Raw genomic sequence first — 19,577 nt, 5'->3', positions numbered from 1 at the left:
TCAAGCACAGTCACGGATGCTGCACGTGAGGAAAAGTGATTCCTCTGGCTGTTCTTTCTCCCCTCACTATTGTCTAGGGATGAAAGAGAGTTCAGCTTTGCCTACATTCAGCTGAAGTCTTTGGAGCCTACCATCAACCTTCCTGGCATTCCTGGTCATGATCTGATTGATTCAACCTCTTATCAGTAACTCAAGAAAGGTATGCTACTTGGATTTGTAATACCTGAATATTTGCCTTCATACATCTTAAGTATTCAAGATATTATGATGTGAAAATCTCCCTATGTGCTTTACATGTTAAAATTCTGTCAGCTATAAAGGTTTTTTATTATTGCAAATATAAGATATTGTCACAATTAATAATTGTGAAAGCTGTTACTGTTTGGAACTAAAACAATAAGACCTTTCAAACAGTTAACCAAGTAGGAAAGTCGGGTGACAAATAGTACTAATATTAAGAGTCATCTTAAAGATGACTTTAGGAAGAGCACATGCTTTGTGAGCTGACAGATGTTTATAAAAAAAATTTTTTTAAAGCGTAGAGTAAGACATTTATATCATAATTCTACCTGGAAACAACCCAAATGCCCTTTCATTGGTGAATGGGTAAATAAACCACAGAATGGAATACTATTGAGCAAATAAAAAGAAATAAACCACTGATAAATACAATAAAATGGATGACTCTCAACTACATTATGCCAAGTCAAAGAAGTCAGACTCAAAGGTTATATACTATCTAATCACATTGACATGAAATTCTGAAAAAGTCAAAACTATATGAACAGAAAGCACATTGGTGGTTGCCAGGGTCTGGGGGCAAGCAGAGGGGGTGACTTGTAACGGGCATGAGGAAACTTTCTAGGGTGATGGAAATGTTCTGTATCTTGACTGTGGTGGTGGCTACACGACTATATGTGTTTATTAAAATCCATTGAGCTGTATAACCACAAGGGTGACTTTTACGGTATATAAATTATACCTTAATAAACCTGACCTCCCCCCTAAAATTTACACCATAATTCTAGTATTTGTGGACTCGTTACTCTAGCCTTCATAATACTAAAACAAAAAATCCTTCGAGAATTGTATTAATTTTATTTTATTCCATTGAGGCTATGAGTATTAAGGAAAATACATTCCTATTTGAAGATTCTTTCCTGTCTTGGAGGAGGGTAAATTAAAAACAGAATGTCCACTTTGCAGCCTCAACATTTTATAAGGAGGAAGAAAACCCTTCAAAATCATGTACAATATCTACAATAATTCATTTTTGAAGCAGACAATATAGCAAGTATGAAGAAAAGAAAAACTGTTAAGGAAAAACTTGGTACTTCTCCAAAATCTTGCTCCTTCCCTGGCCTCAGTTAGTATTGTAAATTCGAAGTGTCTTGACTGCAGGAGGAATCTAGCAGAAGACAGTGCTGAGAAGTACCGTCAGGCTTTTTAAAACTACCTAATAAAAATTAATAGCATTATAATAATTGATTTTTAAAATAAAGTTTCAGATTTACCGATATAGTCCCAAGTTCTGCTATGATCAAACCTGCTGGGTACTCATTTTAACACTCGACCATTCTACTGAAATGTGCTGTGGGCCCTCCTAGCAGGCAGCCCAGCTCAGGCACTTCTGGGTCTATCTACCTGCTTCTGGGCGGGGCAGGGGTGCAGGGGTGGGATGGCCTTCTTACCTTGTATCAGAGGCAGGTAAAGGTGGTATTGATCAAGCTCTCCACTGAAGACAGCAAAAGCCTGGCGCTTTACCAGCACGGCTTTCTGCTCAAAACTCGAGAACAGTTTTAAAGAACTGCTCTGCATGTCTAGAATAAACACAGCAAATAAGTTTCACTTAGTGAGAAAGCTACAATTAGAGGTAAGTGATAGAAAACTCATACTAGGATAATTCCTGTCTTTCCTGGTGAAAATTCATCGTCTTGATTAAGTAAGGGCACGTGGTTATTCACATATTGATTTGTAAAAATACTTATTTAATAATACTTAACGGTAGGGCATTAGAAGAGGATATGAGGTGTAGAAAATTACTCCTAATAAATTATGGTGAACTTAACACTACTTTCAAAAGTAGTTCTCCACTCTAAAGCTGTAGAAAAGGTTGTTAAGGCATTCTTGTCAACAGACTAAAACCGGAAGGGCTCATTCATTTAGTCCTGACATTATGCACATCACATTACAGTTTACAGCTTAGATGCCACCATAAAAGGCTTGAGCAGAGTTCTGAAACACGTGGTAAGAGCTGACTACGATGGCATTGGTCCTTTAAAGTGTGACTTATGTACAAGTAACATAGAACTTACTCATTAAATCTTTAAACATTGTTTTCTCATGAGTCAGAAGATGGTCAATAATGGACTTCCAACTGGATATTAAAAAAAGCAAAATTAATTAAATATGCAAAGGATGACAGTCTACTTAACAACCTCAAAAAAAAGAACATGCCCCTTTAGGATCTATTAAAAACTGTCTTTTGAAAAGTTAGTGAAATAGATAGTTTTTATATAAGAAAAAGCTAAGCAAAAAAAGCTTTTCATTTACAACCTTAACATAAGGAAGGAATACTGGAATGAATAATACAGGAAATAATGAATAATTCTCAGCTTACCATAAAAGAAAATATAAATTGTCAAGGTTCTTTGGCTTTTCCAAGGGTTGCCCTTAAATAGGTGCACACAGGATTATGTTCATACACTTGTGTTGATAGAAAGAAGTGGGGGGTAGTGAAGACAAAGACCACTAGTTTTCAAATGGGCTCCCCTGGAGAGCAACAGAATTACAGGGTGAAAGCCACAGGGCTCTGGTGGTGGCAGGCAAACTTTCAGGCCATACAAAAAAGCTGATGGATCTCCACCCTCTATCCCTGCCATTACTAAAGACACGTTCAGCCAAGCCAGGGGGAGAGTCACTGAGCGGTTTGTTGACCTCCAAGAAAAAGGCACAGGAAGTTCATCTCCCAGTTGTATCGCAATGGTTCTCTGCTGCCAGGGCAGGGCCTGGCTGGCTGCAGGGTCTCAGTAAGAACTCGTGGAGTGTAGGCTGAGAAGTGGGATAAGGACGCTGCAGTGTCACCAGCAGGCTCTTTCATCTTAACATTGGTCAAGATAAAGAAGTACTAGACCAAGTACCACTGGAACCCCCTATTATGTTCTTTAGGAATAATATGCTCTCTTAATTGAAATTCTTCTTTTGATAAAAAAGGCACCTTTGTATTTTCAAAAGGCTTAATTCCTTTCCCATGAATACAGAGTTAACATGCGAGCTTGTGACAGTGCTGCCCTAGGACTTGGGTTGATGCTAACTCTGCTCCCATTTCAGGTATGAGAATTAACTATGTAAACTGAAACACTTTTCCACGTGAAGATTCAGAGCACATTTTTATCAGGGTAGCATTTCTTACTGCATACAAGAAGTGTCCATCTGAAAGAAAGCAGGGTCCAAGAATAATTCCAGGACTTCTTTCTTCCAGGCTCGTTTTGTGTAGGCATAGCCGCTCAGAGAGCTCAGCAGCTGGGCACCCGCCCGGAAGCTGGGAGCATTGTAGGCGCTAAATGGGGGAGGGAAGCGGGAGAGGTCAAGGTCAGAGCATGCCCAGGGAAGACCACTTGATGCATTCCCATAACCTATTTTTCTACATTTGGGTGGGACACGTAGAGGAGACAACATTACCTGTGATTGCGTAAGTAAGGAAAAACGTAATAGAGCAGGCGCGAGACCAATGGCACTGCTTTCTCTTTCTCATCACTTCGATAAACCATGTCCAGGAGAGATGCCAGAACCTAAAAGAATGGGATTGCAGGAAAACAGAAATCTTCTGAAGCAAGCGACAATAAGAAATTTAGCTCTCAAGGTGGAACCTAACAAGAGAACTCCACGATGTAGCATGAGGCCAAGACTGACTGACAAGCTCACTGGCACCTGAGAGTGGACCATCTTCACAGAGATTCAGGACGGCAGTCACTTATGTAAGGGAGGACTAGTCAGTTGTGTATTTACCTCTGCCAGGAGAGAGAGGGCTTGCACACTGTACACCGAAGGGGCAGACGCGGACACCATTGCTGAGGCGGTGGCAGCAGTATCTGCTGACAGAAAGAGGCATTTGTGTTCTAATCATGGCAGATGGGTCATCATTTATGCCCCCAGAGCATCACATGAACGTGAGTGATCAGTCCCCACTTTTCATACTGATTATGTATATAAGTATACATTAGGTAGTCTTCTCTGTTTACATGTTCAATTTCAGCAACTAAGAATCTGGGTATTTTGATCAAATAAATTAGCACCAACTCACTGTCTTCCCCCCATTTGTATTCTCATCATCATTCTTGGAACTTCAACATCCCCTTGGATGATCCCTCTAACATCCCGGCCTCTTGACCTTTTCTCTTCCAACAATCTTTTACTCTGCTTCAGCTCAGCCACCCACTGTCACCACCATATCCTTGACCTCACCAATTTCCAAAATCTCCATTTCCGACATCCTACTCCGACCCCATCTTATATTTCCTGCTCACTTACTCCTGGAACTCTGCTCTGACGATTTTCTGAATCCTTGTACAGGCCTCCAATCCCTTGAATCTACCACCTTAACTACCCAGCAACTCCTCCAGGTCTTCCGTTGTCTACCTCCCCATCTACACCCATGGTCTATCATCTACCTTGCAAACATCTTTAACTCTTTTGCTTCTCTCTCCCCCTGAAGCACTCACCTAGAAAAATGCAAAGCTGGCTAAACCCAATGATCCGCCTATGCAGTTCTGTGTAGCTAAATGCTCTGGAGAAAAGGAAACTACTATGAAAGTGATCTCACTTTATTTCATGACCACGAATCTCAAAAGGGACCTGACGCTACCAGAGAATCCTACCACAGGTACCTTGGTGGTATGCTGGCTTTCCCAGTCTCCAACGTAATTCTTGCACATCCTCCCTCAATAACCATCAATACCCTTCCCTTTTCAGCTGATAACCTCACCTGATATTTCTTTTTTTTTTAAGATTTTATTTATTTATTTCCCCCCCCCAAAGCCCCAGTAGATAGTTGTATGTCACAGCTGCACATCCTTCTAGTTGCTGTATGTGGGACGCAGCCTCAGCATGGCCGGAGAAGCGGTGCGTCGGTGCACGCCGGGATCTGAACCCGGGCCGCCAGCAGCGGAGCACGCGCACTTAACCGCTAAGCCACGGGGCCGGCCCCTCACCTGATATTTCATTGAGAAAATTAATGTAAACAAAAGGGAACTCCCTCAGTCTGGCCACACTGAGTTATTAATCTAGAACATTTATATCCATGTTCTCTGCCTTGTCTCCTGTTTTGATGGACATGTTCCTGGCTCCTATCGAAGAACAATAATTCCATTTATGATATTAATCCTGGCCCCATGGCTGTCAAGGACTTCGCTTTCTAACTATCCTTTCTCTCTTAGGTATTAATTTCCTCCTCCCTGCCACACTGCTCCATCACCATACAAATAAGCTTTGATATACTTCAACTTAAAAACAGACCAACTAAAAGATATTCTTTGGTCCTTAGTACTAGTTGGTTACTGCCCTATTGACAACTAAGCTTCAAAGAGTTATCTTCACTATCTCCTCTTCCTCATCCCCCATACTCTTCTCTACCTACTCCAATCAAGTCTTCCCACCCCCAATGACTTCCATATTATCAAATCCAGTGGGTCTGTGCCTCATCTCACTCTACTTCTCAGCAGCCTTCCATTGGGTTCCTCCTCCCTCCTTGAAACACTCTCTTCTCGTCGTTTCGATGACTCTATGCTCTCTTGGTTTTTCTCCTACCCTAGGGACCACTTAATTGTCTTTTCTGGCTCCTTCTCTTTTCCAGACATCTCAAATTTAATACTTGCAAAACCAAACTCAATTGCCCTGTCTAAAATGTTCCTGCTTCAGTCTTCTCCACCTCAATAAATTGCTTAAGCCAAAAACCTAAGTCACCCTTGATTGCCTTTTTTTAAACCACTGTATCCAATCCATCAGCAAGTTCTATTGACTCTGCATTTAAATCAGTCCGCCTTTCTCCATCACTCTTGCCTCCAAGCCCACATCATCTCTTGCCCAAACCACTGCGAAATCCTTTTAACTGGACTTCCAGTTTCTACTCTCATTTGATACAGCCCATATTGCTCACAGCAATCGATGTTTTCTAAAGACTGAATAAGATCCTGTCACTGTCTAAACACTTTAATGGCTTCCCACAGCAAGTGGGATGAAATTCAAGCTCCTAACCATGCTCTATATCAAGTCCAACAACCTTCAGTCCCCATTTCCTTCCTGACCTCTGCTCACTACTCTTTAAGCTCCTGCCACACTGGTCTTCAGGTTTCTTGGTCTAAGCCCACTCCCACCTCAAGGACTTGCCATCCCTTCTGGGCAGTGCCTGCCCAGGTCTTTGCACAACTACCCCCTTATCTTTCATTTCTCAGTACAACTGTCACTTGCTGGGGCACATGTTCTGTAACATCTAAAGTGGCCCCTGCCCCACTCCCAGTCACTTCCTCACAGTACTAAGAACCACCTGAAATTCTCTTGGTAATTGATTTGGTTTTTTGGCCCTTAAAAAAACTTTTATTATGAAATAATTTTAGATTTTCAGAAGGGTTGAAAAGACACCTTTGCTAATTTACTTTTTGATTATCATCTTCCACGCCCAGAGGCCCTGCTCATTTTGTTTGCTGCTGTAGCACCAGTACGCAGAACACAGCGTGTGGCACATACTGACACAAATTTACACATAAGACCCTGCACATCCACTGCAAGCATAAAACTTTAAGTGGAGAAATACACATCACTTTGAAGCTTCATTCTGTATCATGCTTTACGTGGCCAATATGTATACTTAGTTTGTCCAAGACTGAAACAAAATAGTTATGGTCCACACTTGGGTTTTTTGGTACTCTATAATTTGCTAATCAAGTCTTATAGAGAAGGTCAAAAATCACCTCCAGCTTTAGAATTCTATAACTTCTTTTTTTAAAATAAATCAAGTAATTATTTTACTACAGTACTGTCTTGAAGTTAAATTTAATTACTGGTCAAAAGCCAGGCCCAATAACACTCGACTGAACACAGTCAGCACAGCTGCACTGATGGGGGAGAAGCAGTTTAATCTGCACATCAGCACGTACGACAGAAATAACTGACAGCAAGTTAGCCAAGGAGACGCAAGAGCTCTCTTTCCCCAGAACCACAACTATGACCATAACCACAGCCTAAGAAAGCATAATTGTTGGTTTATATTAGCAAATGACAGTATACCAGTTATAGTATCTTCATTACAGAGTAATTACAGTATAATTATTTTTCTTATGCAAACCACAAAACTAGCTATTAAACAAACATGGTAGAAGTAATGGATGATGGTACCGCAGTTTGTCCGTCCAGCTCACCGTCCTTCCTCCTTCTGGGAAGAGAACCCCCTTTTGGGTGGAAGCCCATTTCTCATGGCTCCAGTGCACCAGCTCTTCCTCCTGACTGCTGGGTCAGCTACATGGCCCAAGAGGAGCCAACAAGAATCTCTGCACGAGACTTGACTCACCTCATCTGAGCACCTGCTATGCCTAAAACCAGATACTGACACCTGGGCTTTTCACTTACATGAGCCAAAGTTTTCTGTTTTGCTGTTTTATATCTATTAGTCTAAAATGGATTTCTGTTACTTGCAAGAGAAAAGAGCCCTAACTTCTTGACACTTCTTCCTTTGTATATTAAAAAGCACAAATTTAGCTTCGGTTCTGTTGCTATAACTATTGCGAATGATTATGACAGAAGTCAGAAAAGCTAATGGGTTTGAACATTTACTCTGCGGTGGGTACTCTGCTACGCATACTGAGAACTGAGACGTAATTTTTTGCGTCCGTGTTAATAAAACTGAGACCAAACCTATTTTCTCATCTGGTGTTAAGCAACCTGGGACTGGGCATACTTTCCTGCCCCGGTGCTGAATAATAATGAGAACCACAAAAATAATTACTTGCTCCAAGATATACTTAATCCTGACAGAAAAACTGTAAACCAACTACAACGGCTTACTTATCAAAAGGAGTGGCGTGCTCACCAAGATTCACTTCTGGACCCTCGCCTCGTGCTGTGCCCATCAACCTAGAGGTATTTTATCATTCACTTTGCCCAATCCCCCCCAGTTTTCCACCTTGAAAGATCTGCCACAAACAACTCAGCCAAGACTCTACAACCCTGTAAACATCCTCCCCCAACGCTCCCTGTGAGACACTCCTATGACTCTGCTAAGTGTCTCCTTCACTGCAGTAGGTCTAATAACCCAAGATTTGCTTGATTGACAGATCTGTCTTGTGGTCTTTGGGATACTGGCAATTGACAATCTACACTATCGAATTTAATCCAGACTCCTCAAGAGTACCTGACTGATCACTGGTCGTCCGAGTAAATGGATGAGTCTCCTCTGCGAGTCTCCCAACCATTTCCCTAGGAAGCTATAATATAATGCTGGGGTCTGCCTAGTCTATGTGACCCCCATTACAGAATCTTCACACCTTGGCCAACAACTAAACACAAGGATCACTGAAAGGCAAGGGTGTGCTAGTCAGAAATGAATCACACAACCACCCGACAAGTTTGTTGGTTAACTGAGTTCTCTCTCCGTGGTTCCACAAAAAGAAAAACATGTATTCTCATATTCTTTTTCCTACACAGATTTCTATCACTGAGTCCATGCAAATTATGTTGGGAAGTTACTTTGTTGGGCCCCCAGGCTCGGTGAGGGCTTAACACAGTAGCACATGTCACTCGGGAGACTATCAGTGAATCCTATTGTTTATTATACTGCAACTTATGTTGTGAGAAGTAAAAACAGAGAGTTTACTTTAAAAAAAAAACTAGACCCACTAGCTGTCAGCAAGCATTCTTTTCTGACCCTTCTACACCTACCATACAAATCATCCTCGGCATCGGATTCCTCTAGAGAGATCTGAGGCTGGGCCTTCACTTCCAGGTTTCTGCTTAGCCAGCTGGTTTGCTCCAAGGAAGAGCCAGCAATGTTCCCCACAGCTTCCAGGATTTTCTGAGTGACTTCCTTGAGAGTCATTGGAAGAAAGAAGAAAGGAAGTTAGTTAAGGAAAAGACTCTTAAGTGCCTAAAACAGCACCATCCGTAGAAATATAATGCAATCCAGAACCGTGAGCCACATAGGTCATATTAAGTTTTCTAGGAGCCACATTAAAAAGTAAAAAAGAAATCAGTTAATAATGTTAACCCAATATATCCAAAATATTATCAACGTGTAAAAATTATTAATGAGACTTTACAGACAGTGATGGTGGAAGTTAGACCTGAGAACAAATGCAAATCTAAGATCCAATTCCGCCCAGGGATTATTATCTATAACGACATCCTCTAAAGTTGGAGAGCCCTGGAACAGTAATGATCTGCTGAACTCTGTCACATACAGACCTGCAGGTCTTTCTGATCCTTCTTGCTTTCCAGGCTGGGGGTTCTTGTTACAAAATCATTCAGCATGCTGTTGAAAGACAATCAACTTCAGACTAAGAATCCTACAGAAATAAAATAGGTTCCAGTAGAAAAATACGGTAATGTGAATGCCGTGACACGACAGATACCTGAGAAGCAGAAAATATCCCGGGGGAGCGAGATTCAACTGCACAGACTCCTTTAACACACCCAACAATGAAGGAAAGTTCTCCTGCAAGTCTGTTACTGGGAGCCTATTTTAAAAAAAACATAGGAAAAAATAACCACCCATGAACAAGTGAAAACAAAATATTTATTAGCATGTTTTAGATCCAGGTGGTTGGAAAGCAGAGGGAAGATGGTATATCTGACTGATCTGTTTGTTCTTTTCTAAATTAACATATATACAAGCTTTTTTTTGGTATTCTGGCAAGAACTTGGAGTCTGGAGACCTGAAATCCTGCCGCTGACAGGTCAGATGCTCCTGGTTTCCTCGTAAATAAAATACATGCCTTGAACTAGAGGATCGTCTTTGATTTCCCCAGCCTGACTCTAACATTCAGCTTCCCTGATGCCGTGGGTAACGAAGAGTGGGCCATCCAAAGGTTGCAAAGCGTTGGGCCAGGGGTCACACCCACCGGGAAGCTGATCTTCAGAAGCTCTCAGGTCAAGCCCCACAGGGAATGAGGAGGATTCAGATTGCTGCTGCAAAGCGAGGCCACACAGCACCATCTGCTGCAGCCAGAGGGCCTCAGGTTTGAGTCCTGGTCCCCGACTTACTGCCTCCCGAGCGACCTCAGCAATGCCTCCTCTGCAAGAGGAGGATGATAAGAATCTAACCCACAGCTGCTTTGAAAGCTCAGGTATCCCTTGGAGCAATGTAACAGACACTTGCCAGTGTCACAATACCTATCAGCTATGAGGAGGGACATGACCAGCTCGTTTTCAACTCCTGGAGGAAACAACTAGTGATACTTGTGGGTGAAGGGTGAACAGTGGTCTGACCTTGACTCCAGACCCAGGGACTCCCGGGGTCACGACCCTCGATTTACCTTCCTGCACCTTCAGAACGTGGCGAGTCAGAATAACCACAAACATGAACTGTGTGAACCAAGAGCCTGCACCTGGTTGTCAGATTTACTTATTGTGAAACTCCTGATAGATACGTGAAGATATCAGGCTTCCTTGAGAAGGGGTCTGTACCCTCTTTGCCCTCATTACTGCAACACAGAACGCCCCACACGGTAGAGGGGTGTGGGAGCTGCCCCTGGGACGTGCCATTGAAAGATCTGAACGGGGCCCAGTCAAGTTCCTTTTCAACTGTGGAGAAATGCCTGGGGAATCCGCTTCAATACCTCCTGTAGCTGAGACTGCTGAATACGGATGGATATTAAGCTCATAAACCCAAGCAGAAGCCGCCCAGCAGAAAACATGGGGGCAGCACTGAGGACAGAATCAAAAATAACCACTTCTCTTTTTTCTAAAAGAGGTCTTGAACACTTTCCTTTTTTCTTTTTTTGGTATTAACTTAATGCAAACTGTTTCCTTTAAAGTTTACCAAGCCTCACATAAAGCTTTGCTGACACAGAATGTTCAACATACAGTGCATGGATTTTAAAATGCCAGATTAGATCTCGAGACAAGGAAAAGTAAGACTATCAGGGCACCCCTATACCTCAGGAAGAAATCAGGCCACTAGTAAGGTATTTCTGAACAAAGGCTCTCCCATAGTCAAGAAACACAATCCGAGTTATTATTTATAATCATTGCAGTAGCATCTACAATTGGGAGATGTTTTGAGAGGGCTGCGTTACCTCTGGATAAAAGCATAGCAGAACTGCAGCACTGGGATATCCACGAGGGGCGATTTCTGAAAATTAAAGGGAAACTCATTACTCCAAATTGGTAGGAAGTGGGCTGAAAAATTCAAATAGGAAAAATCAAACAGAATCTATATCCTAACAAACCAAAGGTTTTTAACCAACAAGTCTTGCAAATATAATAAAAAAACATGCGGGGCCGGCCCAGTGGCGCAAGCGGTTAAGTGCGCACGCTCTGCTGCGGCAGCCCAGGGTTCGCCGGTTCCGATCCCGGGCGCGCACTGACGCACCACTTGTTGGGCCATGCTGTGGCGGCGTCCCATATCAAGTGGAGGAAGATGGGCATGGATGTTAGCCCAGGGCCAGTCTTCCTCAGCAAAAAGAGGAGGATTGGCAGATGTTAGCTCAGGGCCGATCTTCCAAACAAACAAACAAACAAACAAATAAATAAAATAATAAACATGCAAGTTCCCCCAAGTATAACAAAAACGAATGTTTCCTAGGAGGTCCCAAATCATTAGTGCCCCCTTAGATTTCCAGAGTGACTCCCTTTATGTTTACCAACTTTCCATTTCCAGTTCTTAACAAGCATTCAGGGAAAATTTGGCCTTATAACTGAACCTCCCCAAACAAAAAGTTGGTGGCCAGTGTTGACCCTCATGGATGCATGCAGCTAGCGACAGACAAGAGACAATAAAAAATTTTAATTCTTAGCTCCAGGAATTCCCTCAAACTCAGCCCAGAAAATTTTCCTAAATCCCAAGTGGCTGGAACTACTTAGAAACTGGTTTTCAAAACACACATTTCTTTTCCCTCCTTGTAGAAGCTATTGTAGAAGTTATAGAAGTTGAGCTAATTAACAAACTAACCACAAAATGTAACTTAGTTACTGGAGCAGCCAAAAACCAGCCAGCCAGACAAGATCTAGTTTTTTTTAAGCCAGAGAGGAGACTAGAAGTCGCAGATATTTGTAGAAATTCAAATGATGGGAAGGAACAAAAGTGCCTGTTCTGCATATCAAAGCTGTCACAGAGCCTTCTTCGGAGGACAGCTCACCTGCAGTTCCGCATCTTAATGCCATTCGCAGGGCAGACCGCCAGCGCGGAAGGTCAATTTCCTGACGACTGAGACTTGCTCAGAGTTGTAAATGCAAATCCACTCAGGATCTGGTGCCCTTCCATCCCCACTGCTCTCTTCCAGCATTAAAATACTTTAGTATTTATGTACAAGAGTGAAAGACAATAGGACTATCAGGCATTCGAGGGAGACCCGGGGGCAGACGTCTGACAAACACTGTGGAAGTCGCCTGTGTCCATTTTACTTCCGATTCCTTAAGCACTTCGCCGGTTCCATAATCTGGCTACACAGTGCTAACTTTTAGGCAGTCTTATCTTCTTTTCCCAACTAGAATATAGGCTGACGGAGGGCAGGTACAGTTTCACTATTTAGGATTCCCCACACTGCTGTACACAGTTGATTTTCAATAAACATATGGAGTACATTCACAATGTTGTGCAACCATCACCATCACCCATCTCCAGAACTTTTTTGTCATCCCAAACTGAAACTCTGTCTCCATTAAACACTAACTCCCATTCCCCCTTCCCCCAGACCCTGATAACTACCATTCTAAACTAAAATGTCTAAACTAAACCTAAACTGTCTCTATGAATTTGACTACTTTAGATACCTCATATAAGTGGAATCATACAATATTCATCCTTTTGTGTCTGGCTTATTTCACTCAGCATAATGTTTTCATGGTGCATCCATGTTGTGGCATGTGTCAGAATTTCATTCCTTTTTAAGGTTGAGCACTATTCCATTGCGTGTACATACCTCATTTTGTTTATCCAATCATCCGTTGATGGATACTTGGGTTGTTTCTACATTTTGGCTATTGTGAATAATGCTATTATGAACACTGGCGTACGAATATAGGTTTAAGTAGAACTATATATATTTATTAATAATCACTTTTTCCATTCTACTAATTTTCATTCAGGCAATTATTCTTAAATTTTTCCTATCTGTACGATTTTAAATCACTTGATAGAAGGCAATTATTTCAACGCTGAAATAAATCACTGGCTTCTATCAAATTAATTAATTAAGAACAAAACAGCTCCTACACTTTCAATGAGGAGGTCCACTTCGATAAAAACAAAACCTATAAGGGCATAAAAATGTTAAACCACAAAGTCTGTTCTGTTTCAAAACCATTGTGCATAACCAAAGAAGGTCTCTACGCCCCACAGTACCCTCGACTGCCAAGCAGAAACTGAGCAGAAACACTGTAAGATGTTCATGGTTGTCACATCACCCTTCAAATGCCACTGCTTTCACTGCAGCCCCAGGAAATCTCTTCTTTCTCAGAATGTCTAGAATGAGTTATGCCCTCTGACATGCATTTCCTACTTTGATAAAAACGATGCATATTTTTAACTTGCCCTTTGACTAAGAAGCTCTCCTTGACCAAACTCTAGTCAGGCTCCTCTGAGCTCTCTTCTCAAATAGGCCTCAACCATGTCTTGTAAGGGCTGAGACTTTCAGCACCATTTCATCCCCCTCCCACACTGAGAGACTTGAGCAGACACTAGCATGGTTTCTAGCAGCTCAAGCCCGTGTCCCCAGGATGATGACCCCAGCCCCCTCACAACACCTGCCTGAGGAAGCTCAAGGCTGCCAAAACAATTTGCCATGTGTTCAACCAACACCTGAGAGACTCCCGACCTCCCTTTCTCTCAGAGCATTTATTAAGAAAAGTGTGCAGTTATAAATCCTTCCTCTGTCCCTTTGAGATGTATACGCATCTCCTACAACCCAGGAATGCCCTTCTCGAGGACCTAGGAGCCATCCCTTTGAAATACCAACATCAAAAAAAGACAAGGGGGCCAGCCTGGTGGCATAGTGGTTAAGTTCACACACCCCACTTCGGCGGCCCGGGGTTTCTAGGTTTGGATTCCAGGCCTGGACCTACACACCACTCATCTAGCCATGCTGTGGTGGCATCCCACATACAAAATAGAGGAAGATGGGCACAGATGTTAACTCAGGACCAATCTTCCTCACCAAAAAAAAAAAAAAAAAGAAAAAAGAAAAAAAGACAGGGCCCCTGTCTCCCAGACTCCGTGGGAGTGTAGGAGCCTACCTTCCATAAGCACCAGTCAGCAAACCCAGACAGCCTAACCACACTGACAACCCCCTTTCCCACTTTTGTGTAACTTTCCACTTCCCGGACTTTGCTGGAGCCCCTGCTCTTCCCCTCTCTCTACTCCCTCATTCTCCGGTTAAAATACCCGGTTACCTCTGCACAAATCGGAATTGAGCTCAGCTCTCTCCACTACTGCAGTAGTCACTGAATAAAATTGGTCTTCACCACCTTTAACTAGTGTCCCGCTTGGCTTATCTTTGATGCTTTTTGGGCTGCAAGTTCCTTGAGGCAAGTCCCATGTCCTCTCTCTAAAGGTTTTACTCACTTTGGCGCACAGTAGGTACTTGATAAGAACCCGTGTACCGGGCAGCGGCTCTGCAGCAGGGATGTAAGGATGAAAGACGGGCTCTGACCTCAAGCAGTTCCCACTTTAACACAGGAGCACAGAAGCCTATGAGGCACATTTCACGTGCTCTCCCCCAAGCCCACTAAGAACACTTCTGTTTTACAACCACCAAAATTCCTCGCTGCTCTTGAGACCTCTATCTCCTGCCCAAACAAAATTTATAAGACGTGAGGTTATGGGAAAGCCACACCCGCATCGGGAGGGTCCCCAGGGTCCTGACCTCGTCCCCTCGAATTTGCGGTGGCCTCTTCACCACCTCCTTCACAAGGTGTAGCACCGTGTCTTTCTGCAGGGTGCTCAGCGCACAAATCAGGTCGACGAGGGTTAGCTGGGACGCACTTGCTGCCGGGAGGATCTGCCAAGAAGAAAATAATTCCATTAAAGTTGACAGAGAGAAAACAAAAGAATGACGCCCAGAAAGTGTTCTATAATAGTTGCCCCTGGAGAAAGAGATTTGTTTTAATCTTTTTTTTTTTTTTTAAAGTTTTTATTTATTTATTTATTTTTGTGAGGAAGATCGGCCCTGAGCTAACATCCGATACCCATCCTCCTCTTTTTGCTGAGGAAGATTGGCCCTGGGCTAACATCCGTGCCCATCTTCCTCTACTTTATGTGGGACCCCCGCCACAGCATGGCTTGACAAACGGTGAGTCGGTGCGCACCCGGGTTCCGAACTTGCAAACCCCCGGCCACCAAAGCGGAGGGTGCGCACTTAACCACTGTGCCACCGGGCTGGCCCCTGTTTTAATCTTTTAAACAAATACTTAAATGAAAACTGGGTAAGGGACTCCATTGGTAGGAATAAAGAGTGAGTTACGCATTTCATCACAATAACGTAATCAGCATCTGACAGAAATTAGAAATAAAAAGCGCAGTTGATGATGGGGCAATGACACTGGTATCTTCAAGCTTAGAAAGCATTTTGGAAAGAGATAAACTTAATTTGAAGGAAACAGCCTGTCATCAAGAGACAGCGCCAAAAGTATGAGAATAGGAAGATAAACAGATAAGTCAGGTTCATGCTAGCTGGCCCTGGCAGGAAAGCCCATGTGGGAGGTACATTTTGATGACAGAAATCTGCATAACATGGCCATATGCACTTAGAAGTACCAGGTTTATCTCCAGGGAGGACCCCACAGGTGGTAAGCAGGGTGGCCCAGGCCACCAACCACTCACGCCTCCTCAGGGAACAGAAGCTCACGTTGGGCACTGAGCTAGTGTCCAGGGGGTGGGACAGACCCTCTGAGGGAGATACGAGGTGGGAACCTGGATGGTCAAGGGAGGGAACAGAGGAAGAGGCATGTGTTGCAGAAATAGGTAAACCAAGCCCCTGGAGCAGTGAGTGGATCAAGAATGGTTGAAATGCAAATTGAAGTTATTTTTATGGATAGAAATGTGATGATTTAAATTTTTAATAAACTTTTATAAGTAGTATTTTTATAAATTAAAAAAGCCTATGGACCCTGGGTGATAATGATGTGCAGTGAGGTTCACTGACTGTAACAAATGCACCACTCTGGGGAGGACGTTGATAACGGAGGCGGCGGTGCATGTGTGGGGGCAGGGGTTGTATGGGAAATCTCTGTACCTTCCTCTCATTTTGCTGCGAACCTAAGACTGCTCTAAAAAAATTCAAGTCTTTTAAAAAATGATTAAAAAGAAAAGCTATAAGATGGTACTACAACCAGGGAAGGGCCTGTCGGGGTGCTCACAGGTGGGATCACGAACCATTCCTTGAGCTGGGTGGTAGGTTCATGGTGGTTTATTTAGTCTTTGAAATGTACGTGTTACATACATTCCCATACGTACACTACTAGATATTGGATTAAAAAGGTTAAATAGTAGTACTATACACTCACTATAGAGGGATCAGAAAACAGAAGTCAGGGCTGGGCTCCCCTCCCCACCCACCCAGCACACAGTGCTAGTTGTAATGAGTCACAGGTAAATTATCTCATGCATTTGAAATGCTGAAACTACTTCAACGGTTTCCCACGTCAGCCTCCAATGTGACCTCTGGTTACACATGACTCTGGTATTTCGGGCAGAGTAAGTCTAACTACTACTTCCTTTTTCAAACGTTACCTTCGTTTTACCGTGACATTTCACCTTCTTTCTGCTCCACACGGCGGCCACAGCAGCCATTAACGGAACTCCGAGATGGGCTGTCAAGGGATTCAAGAAGTCTAAAATTTTTTGTCGTATGGTCTAGAAAATGGAAAAGAGAAGAGTGACAGAAGAGTAGCACCAGGGCTATAGGGTACCATCTACTCCACCGCCACACCTGTAAATGCCGGTAGTGCGGCCGTGCCGTCTCAGCATTCCCAACACTGTGCTGTGGGTCGTGGGGAGAGGAGTTGGATGAGTGAGGGTGTGTGACATACAGTGGGCAATGCGGGTGGACAGAAGATGGCTAGCTGAGCCGAGCAGGAAGGGACTCCTGGGAGACGATAAATATCCCCCTCAAGCAGGGAAGGGGCTCGAAGGAAGCCCCCTAATGCTTTGCAGAGAAGAGTGATAACAGGGAGACCAAGCAACGGAGCCGGCACTATTCCCATCCCGAAACCCCCCAGCCTAAGCTTGTTTCCGTCAACCCAGGGAGGGCTTATAGTCATTAGGAAAGATGTTTTTCTTTCTTTTTAAAGATTTTATTTATTTATTTATTTTCCCCCCAAAGCCCCAGTAGATAGTTGTCTGTCATAGGTGCACATCCTTCTAGTTGCTGTATGTGGGACGCCGCCTCAGTATGGTTGGAGAAGCGGTGCATCGGTGCGCGCCCGGGATCCGAACCCGGGCCACCAGCAGTGGAGCGCGCGCACTTAACTGCTAAGCCACAGGGCCGGCCCCAGGAAAGATGTCTTTCAATTTCCAGAAATAAGTAACATTCAACTAATTTTATTATGTAACCAATTTAAAATAAACCTACAACATGGCCCTGGACATCAGTCACCACCCTCCCTTTTGCTACGCATGGATTTTTCTCTGTTCCTGGAACCTGCCATGTTCCTTCCTCTGTAAATCCTGTGGGTCTCCCAGCTTCTAACACATCTCCCCTCGTCAAATCCTCTCAACCGGGGGTCTCAGCTCAGCCATTCTGCCTCAGGAAGGCCTCCCTGGCCCCCAGATCAGGTTGGGTTCCTCTGTCCCATGCTGTCAGGGCACCCTACATGTCTCTGTAGCGTTACCATCATTATTCTTAAATTGCCAGTTTATGTCTGTGTCTGCCATGAAGGCAGAGACTTCCTCTATGCTGTCCACCAGTGTATAATCAGGGCCTGGTACACAGCAGCAGGCACGCAAATGTCTGTCGAATGCATGAATTTACTGAGCGCTATGTCCCCACTGCCTACGTTTAGCATCACGTTAGACACAACTGAGCGTGGGATGGTCCTCCCATTCCACCATGGTTTTTGCTCTAGAGAGAGGACCAGGGGACCCAGCTCAAGGCCTTGGGTCCCTCAGGGAGGACTTAGAGTTAACTGCTCCGTAAATGTCAGCCATCATCAAAATGAACCTTTCCATCAGCCCCTGAGGTAGGTACTAATAACTCACTTAATAATCAGACTCATTTCAGACAAGGAAACTGAGGCTCAGAGAGGTTGCATGCCTAAGGGTTTTCTGAACCTTTTATAGAGCAGATCTGGGCTTAATTAAAGTAGGTTCCTGTGGCAGCTTGAAATACAGCAGATTTCCCCTGGAGGGTACCCCTGGAACTGACAGAACATTCTGGAGGCCACCTGTGCATCACAGAACCTAAAAGCGCACCCACCTGGGCATCAGATTGTCTGGGTCTAATCCCAGCGTCGCAGTTTATCAGATGTGCAGTCAAGGGCTAACTCACTCTCCCTATGCCCCAATGTCCTCATCTGTAACCTGGGAGTAACAATAGGACCTACCTTGCAGGTGAGGACTAAATATGCTAAAAAACGTAGAGTGCTCTGGATGGTGCCTGGCATCATGCTTCCAACTTAGGAAACTACAGCACCGAGGGGTTAATGAACCTGTGTCTTGACATGAGTATAGCCATGTTTGGCCGTTTCATGAACCTACAGCCACCAGCACACAAAGAAATATAAAGTGGCTTTCTGTGTGGTGGGAACTGGCCCTTCTCCCACAGAGACAGTTGCAATTTGTAAGATTACAAGACCCTTTGGGCTTCATAGCCTGGGACAGACTGGCCATGTGTGCTGGGCTAGGACGATAATCAAGGAACTCAATGCACGTACACAATTGATAACCATTTGTACATGAGAACACCAAACGCTTACTCTGGAGATTACTCATACTATATAAGCTGCTGGAAACTGAGGCCTGTTGAGAGTCTTGCTTGTGGGGGGAACGCCTTGCCCAAGACCTCTTTCGATGGGCACTCCCGCCTAGCTGTGTCAATTAAAGGGACTCTCCTCAGTGTAAGGGCGTGGATGTTGTAAGTACCCGATCTGATGTTTCTCTTTTTCGATCGATCTGATGCTGTTTCCTCTTTTTATTGACTTATTTGGATGTTATAAGTACCCAGTCTGATGTTTCTTTGTATATAGCTACTTCCTGTATTCTCCATATCTATTTGCTAACTTTTGCCTTTATCCTTCCCTATATAATAAAGTGTGTACTCAGTCCATTCGTTTGGGTTGGAAAGTTCCTTTTTATGTCTCTGATCGAATCTACCGCACCTCCTACAACAACCTGTCCAAGGTCCCACAGCATGGCTGAGCAGGGAGAGGAACCCAGG

The 19,577-nt window shown here is 43.7% G+C and overlaps 1 protein-coding gene across 5 annotated transcripts in view; it reads right to left on the bottom strand.

Annotated features, from left to right (window-relative positions):
- The window catches only part of DOP1B (DOP1 leucine zipper like protein B), a 98,973-nt gene that overhangs the window by 12,885 nt on the left and 66,511 nt on the right, over positions 1-19,577 (bottom strand). For 4 of the 5 annotated variants that reach the window (XR_009215796.1, XM_058523071.1, XM_058523069.1 and 1 more), the window contains 11 exons: positions 16,934-17,056; positions 15,069-15,203; positions 11,283-11,338; positions 9,618-9,722; positions 9,451-9,517; positions 8,929-9,073; positions 4,009-4,094; positions 3,682-3,791; positions 3,413-3,559; positions 2,316-2,377; positions 1,692-1,820 (listed from right to left, as the gene is read on the bottom strand). Coding sequence is in view for 4 of the 5 variants with exons in the window: in XM_058523071.1 (XP_058379054.1) it covers positions 1,692-1,820; positions 2,316-2,377; positions 3,413-3,559; positions 3,682-3,791; positions 4,009-4,094; positions 8,929-9,073; positions 9,451-9,517; positions 9,618-9,722; positions 11,283-11,338; positions 15,069-15,203; positions 16,934-17,056 (1,165 nt within the window). In the remaining variant the exon portion in view is untranslated. The remainder of the gene's footprint in view (positions 1-1,691; positions 1,821-2,315; positions 2,378-3,412; positions 3,560-3,681; positions 3,792-4,008; positions 4,095-8,928; positions 9,074-9,450; positions 9,518-9,617; positions 9,723-11,282; positions 11,339-15,068; positions 15,204-16,933; positions 17,057-19,577) is intronic. The other variant, XM_058523070.1, reaches the window with a different exon arrangement.

Source organism: Diceros bicornis, chromosome 27 (assembly GCF_020826845.1).
Source record: "Diceros bicornis minor isolate mBicDic1 chromosome 27, mDicBic1.mat.cur, whole genome shotgun sequence".
NCBI lineage: Eukaryota > Metazoa > Chordata > Mammalia > Perissodactyla > Rhinocerotidae > Diceros > Diceros bicornis.
The sequence above is the reverse complement of the archived record's forward strand: the minus strand, read 5'-3'. Positions and strand labels throughout refer to the sequence as shown.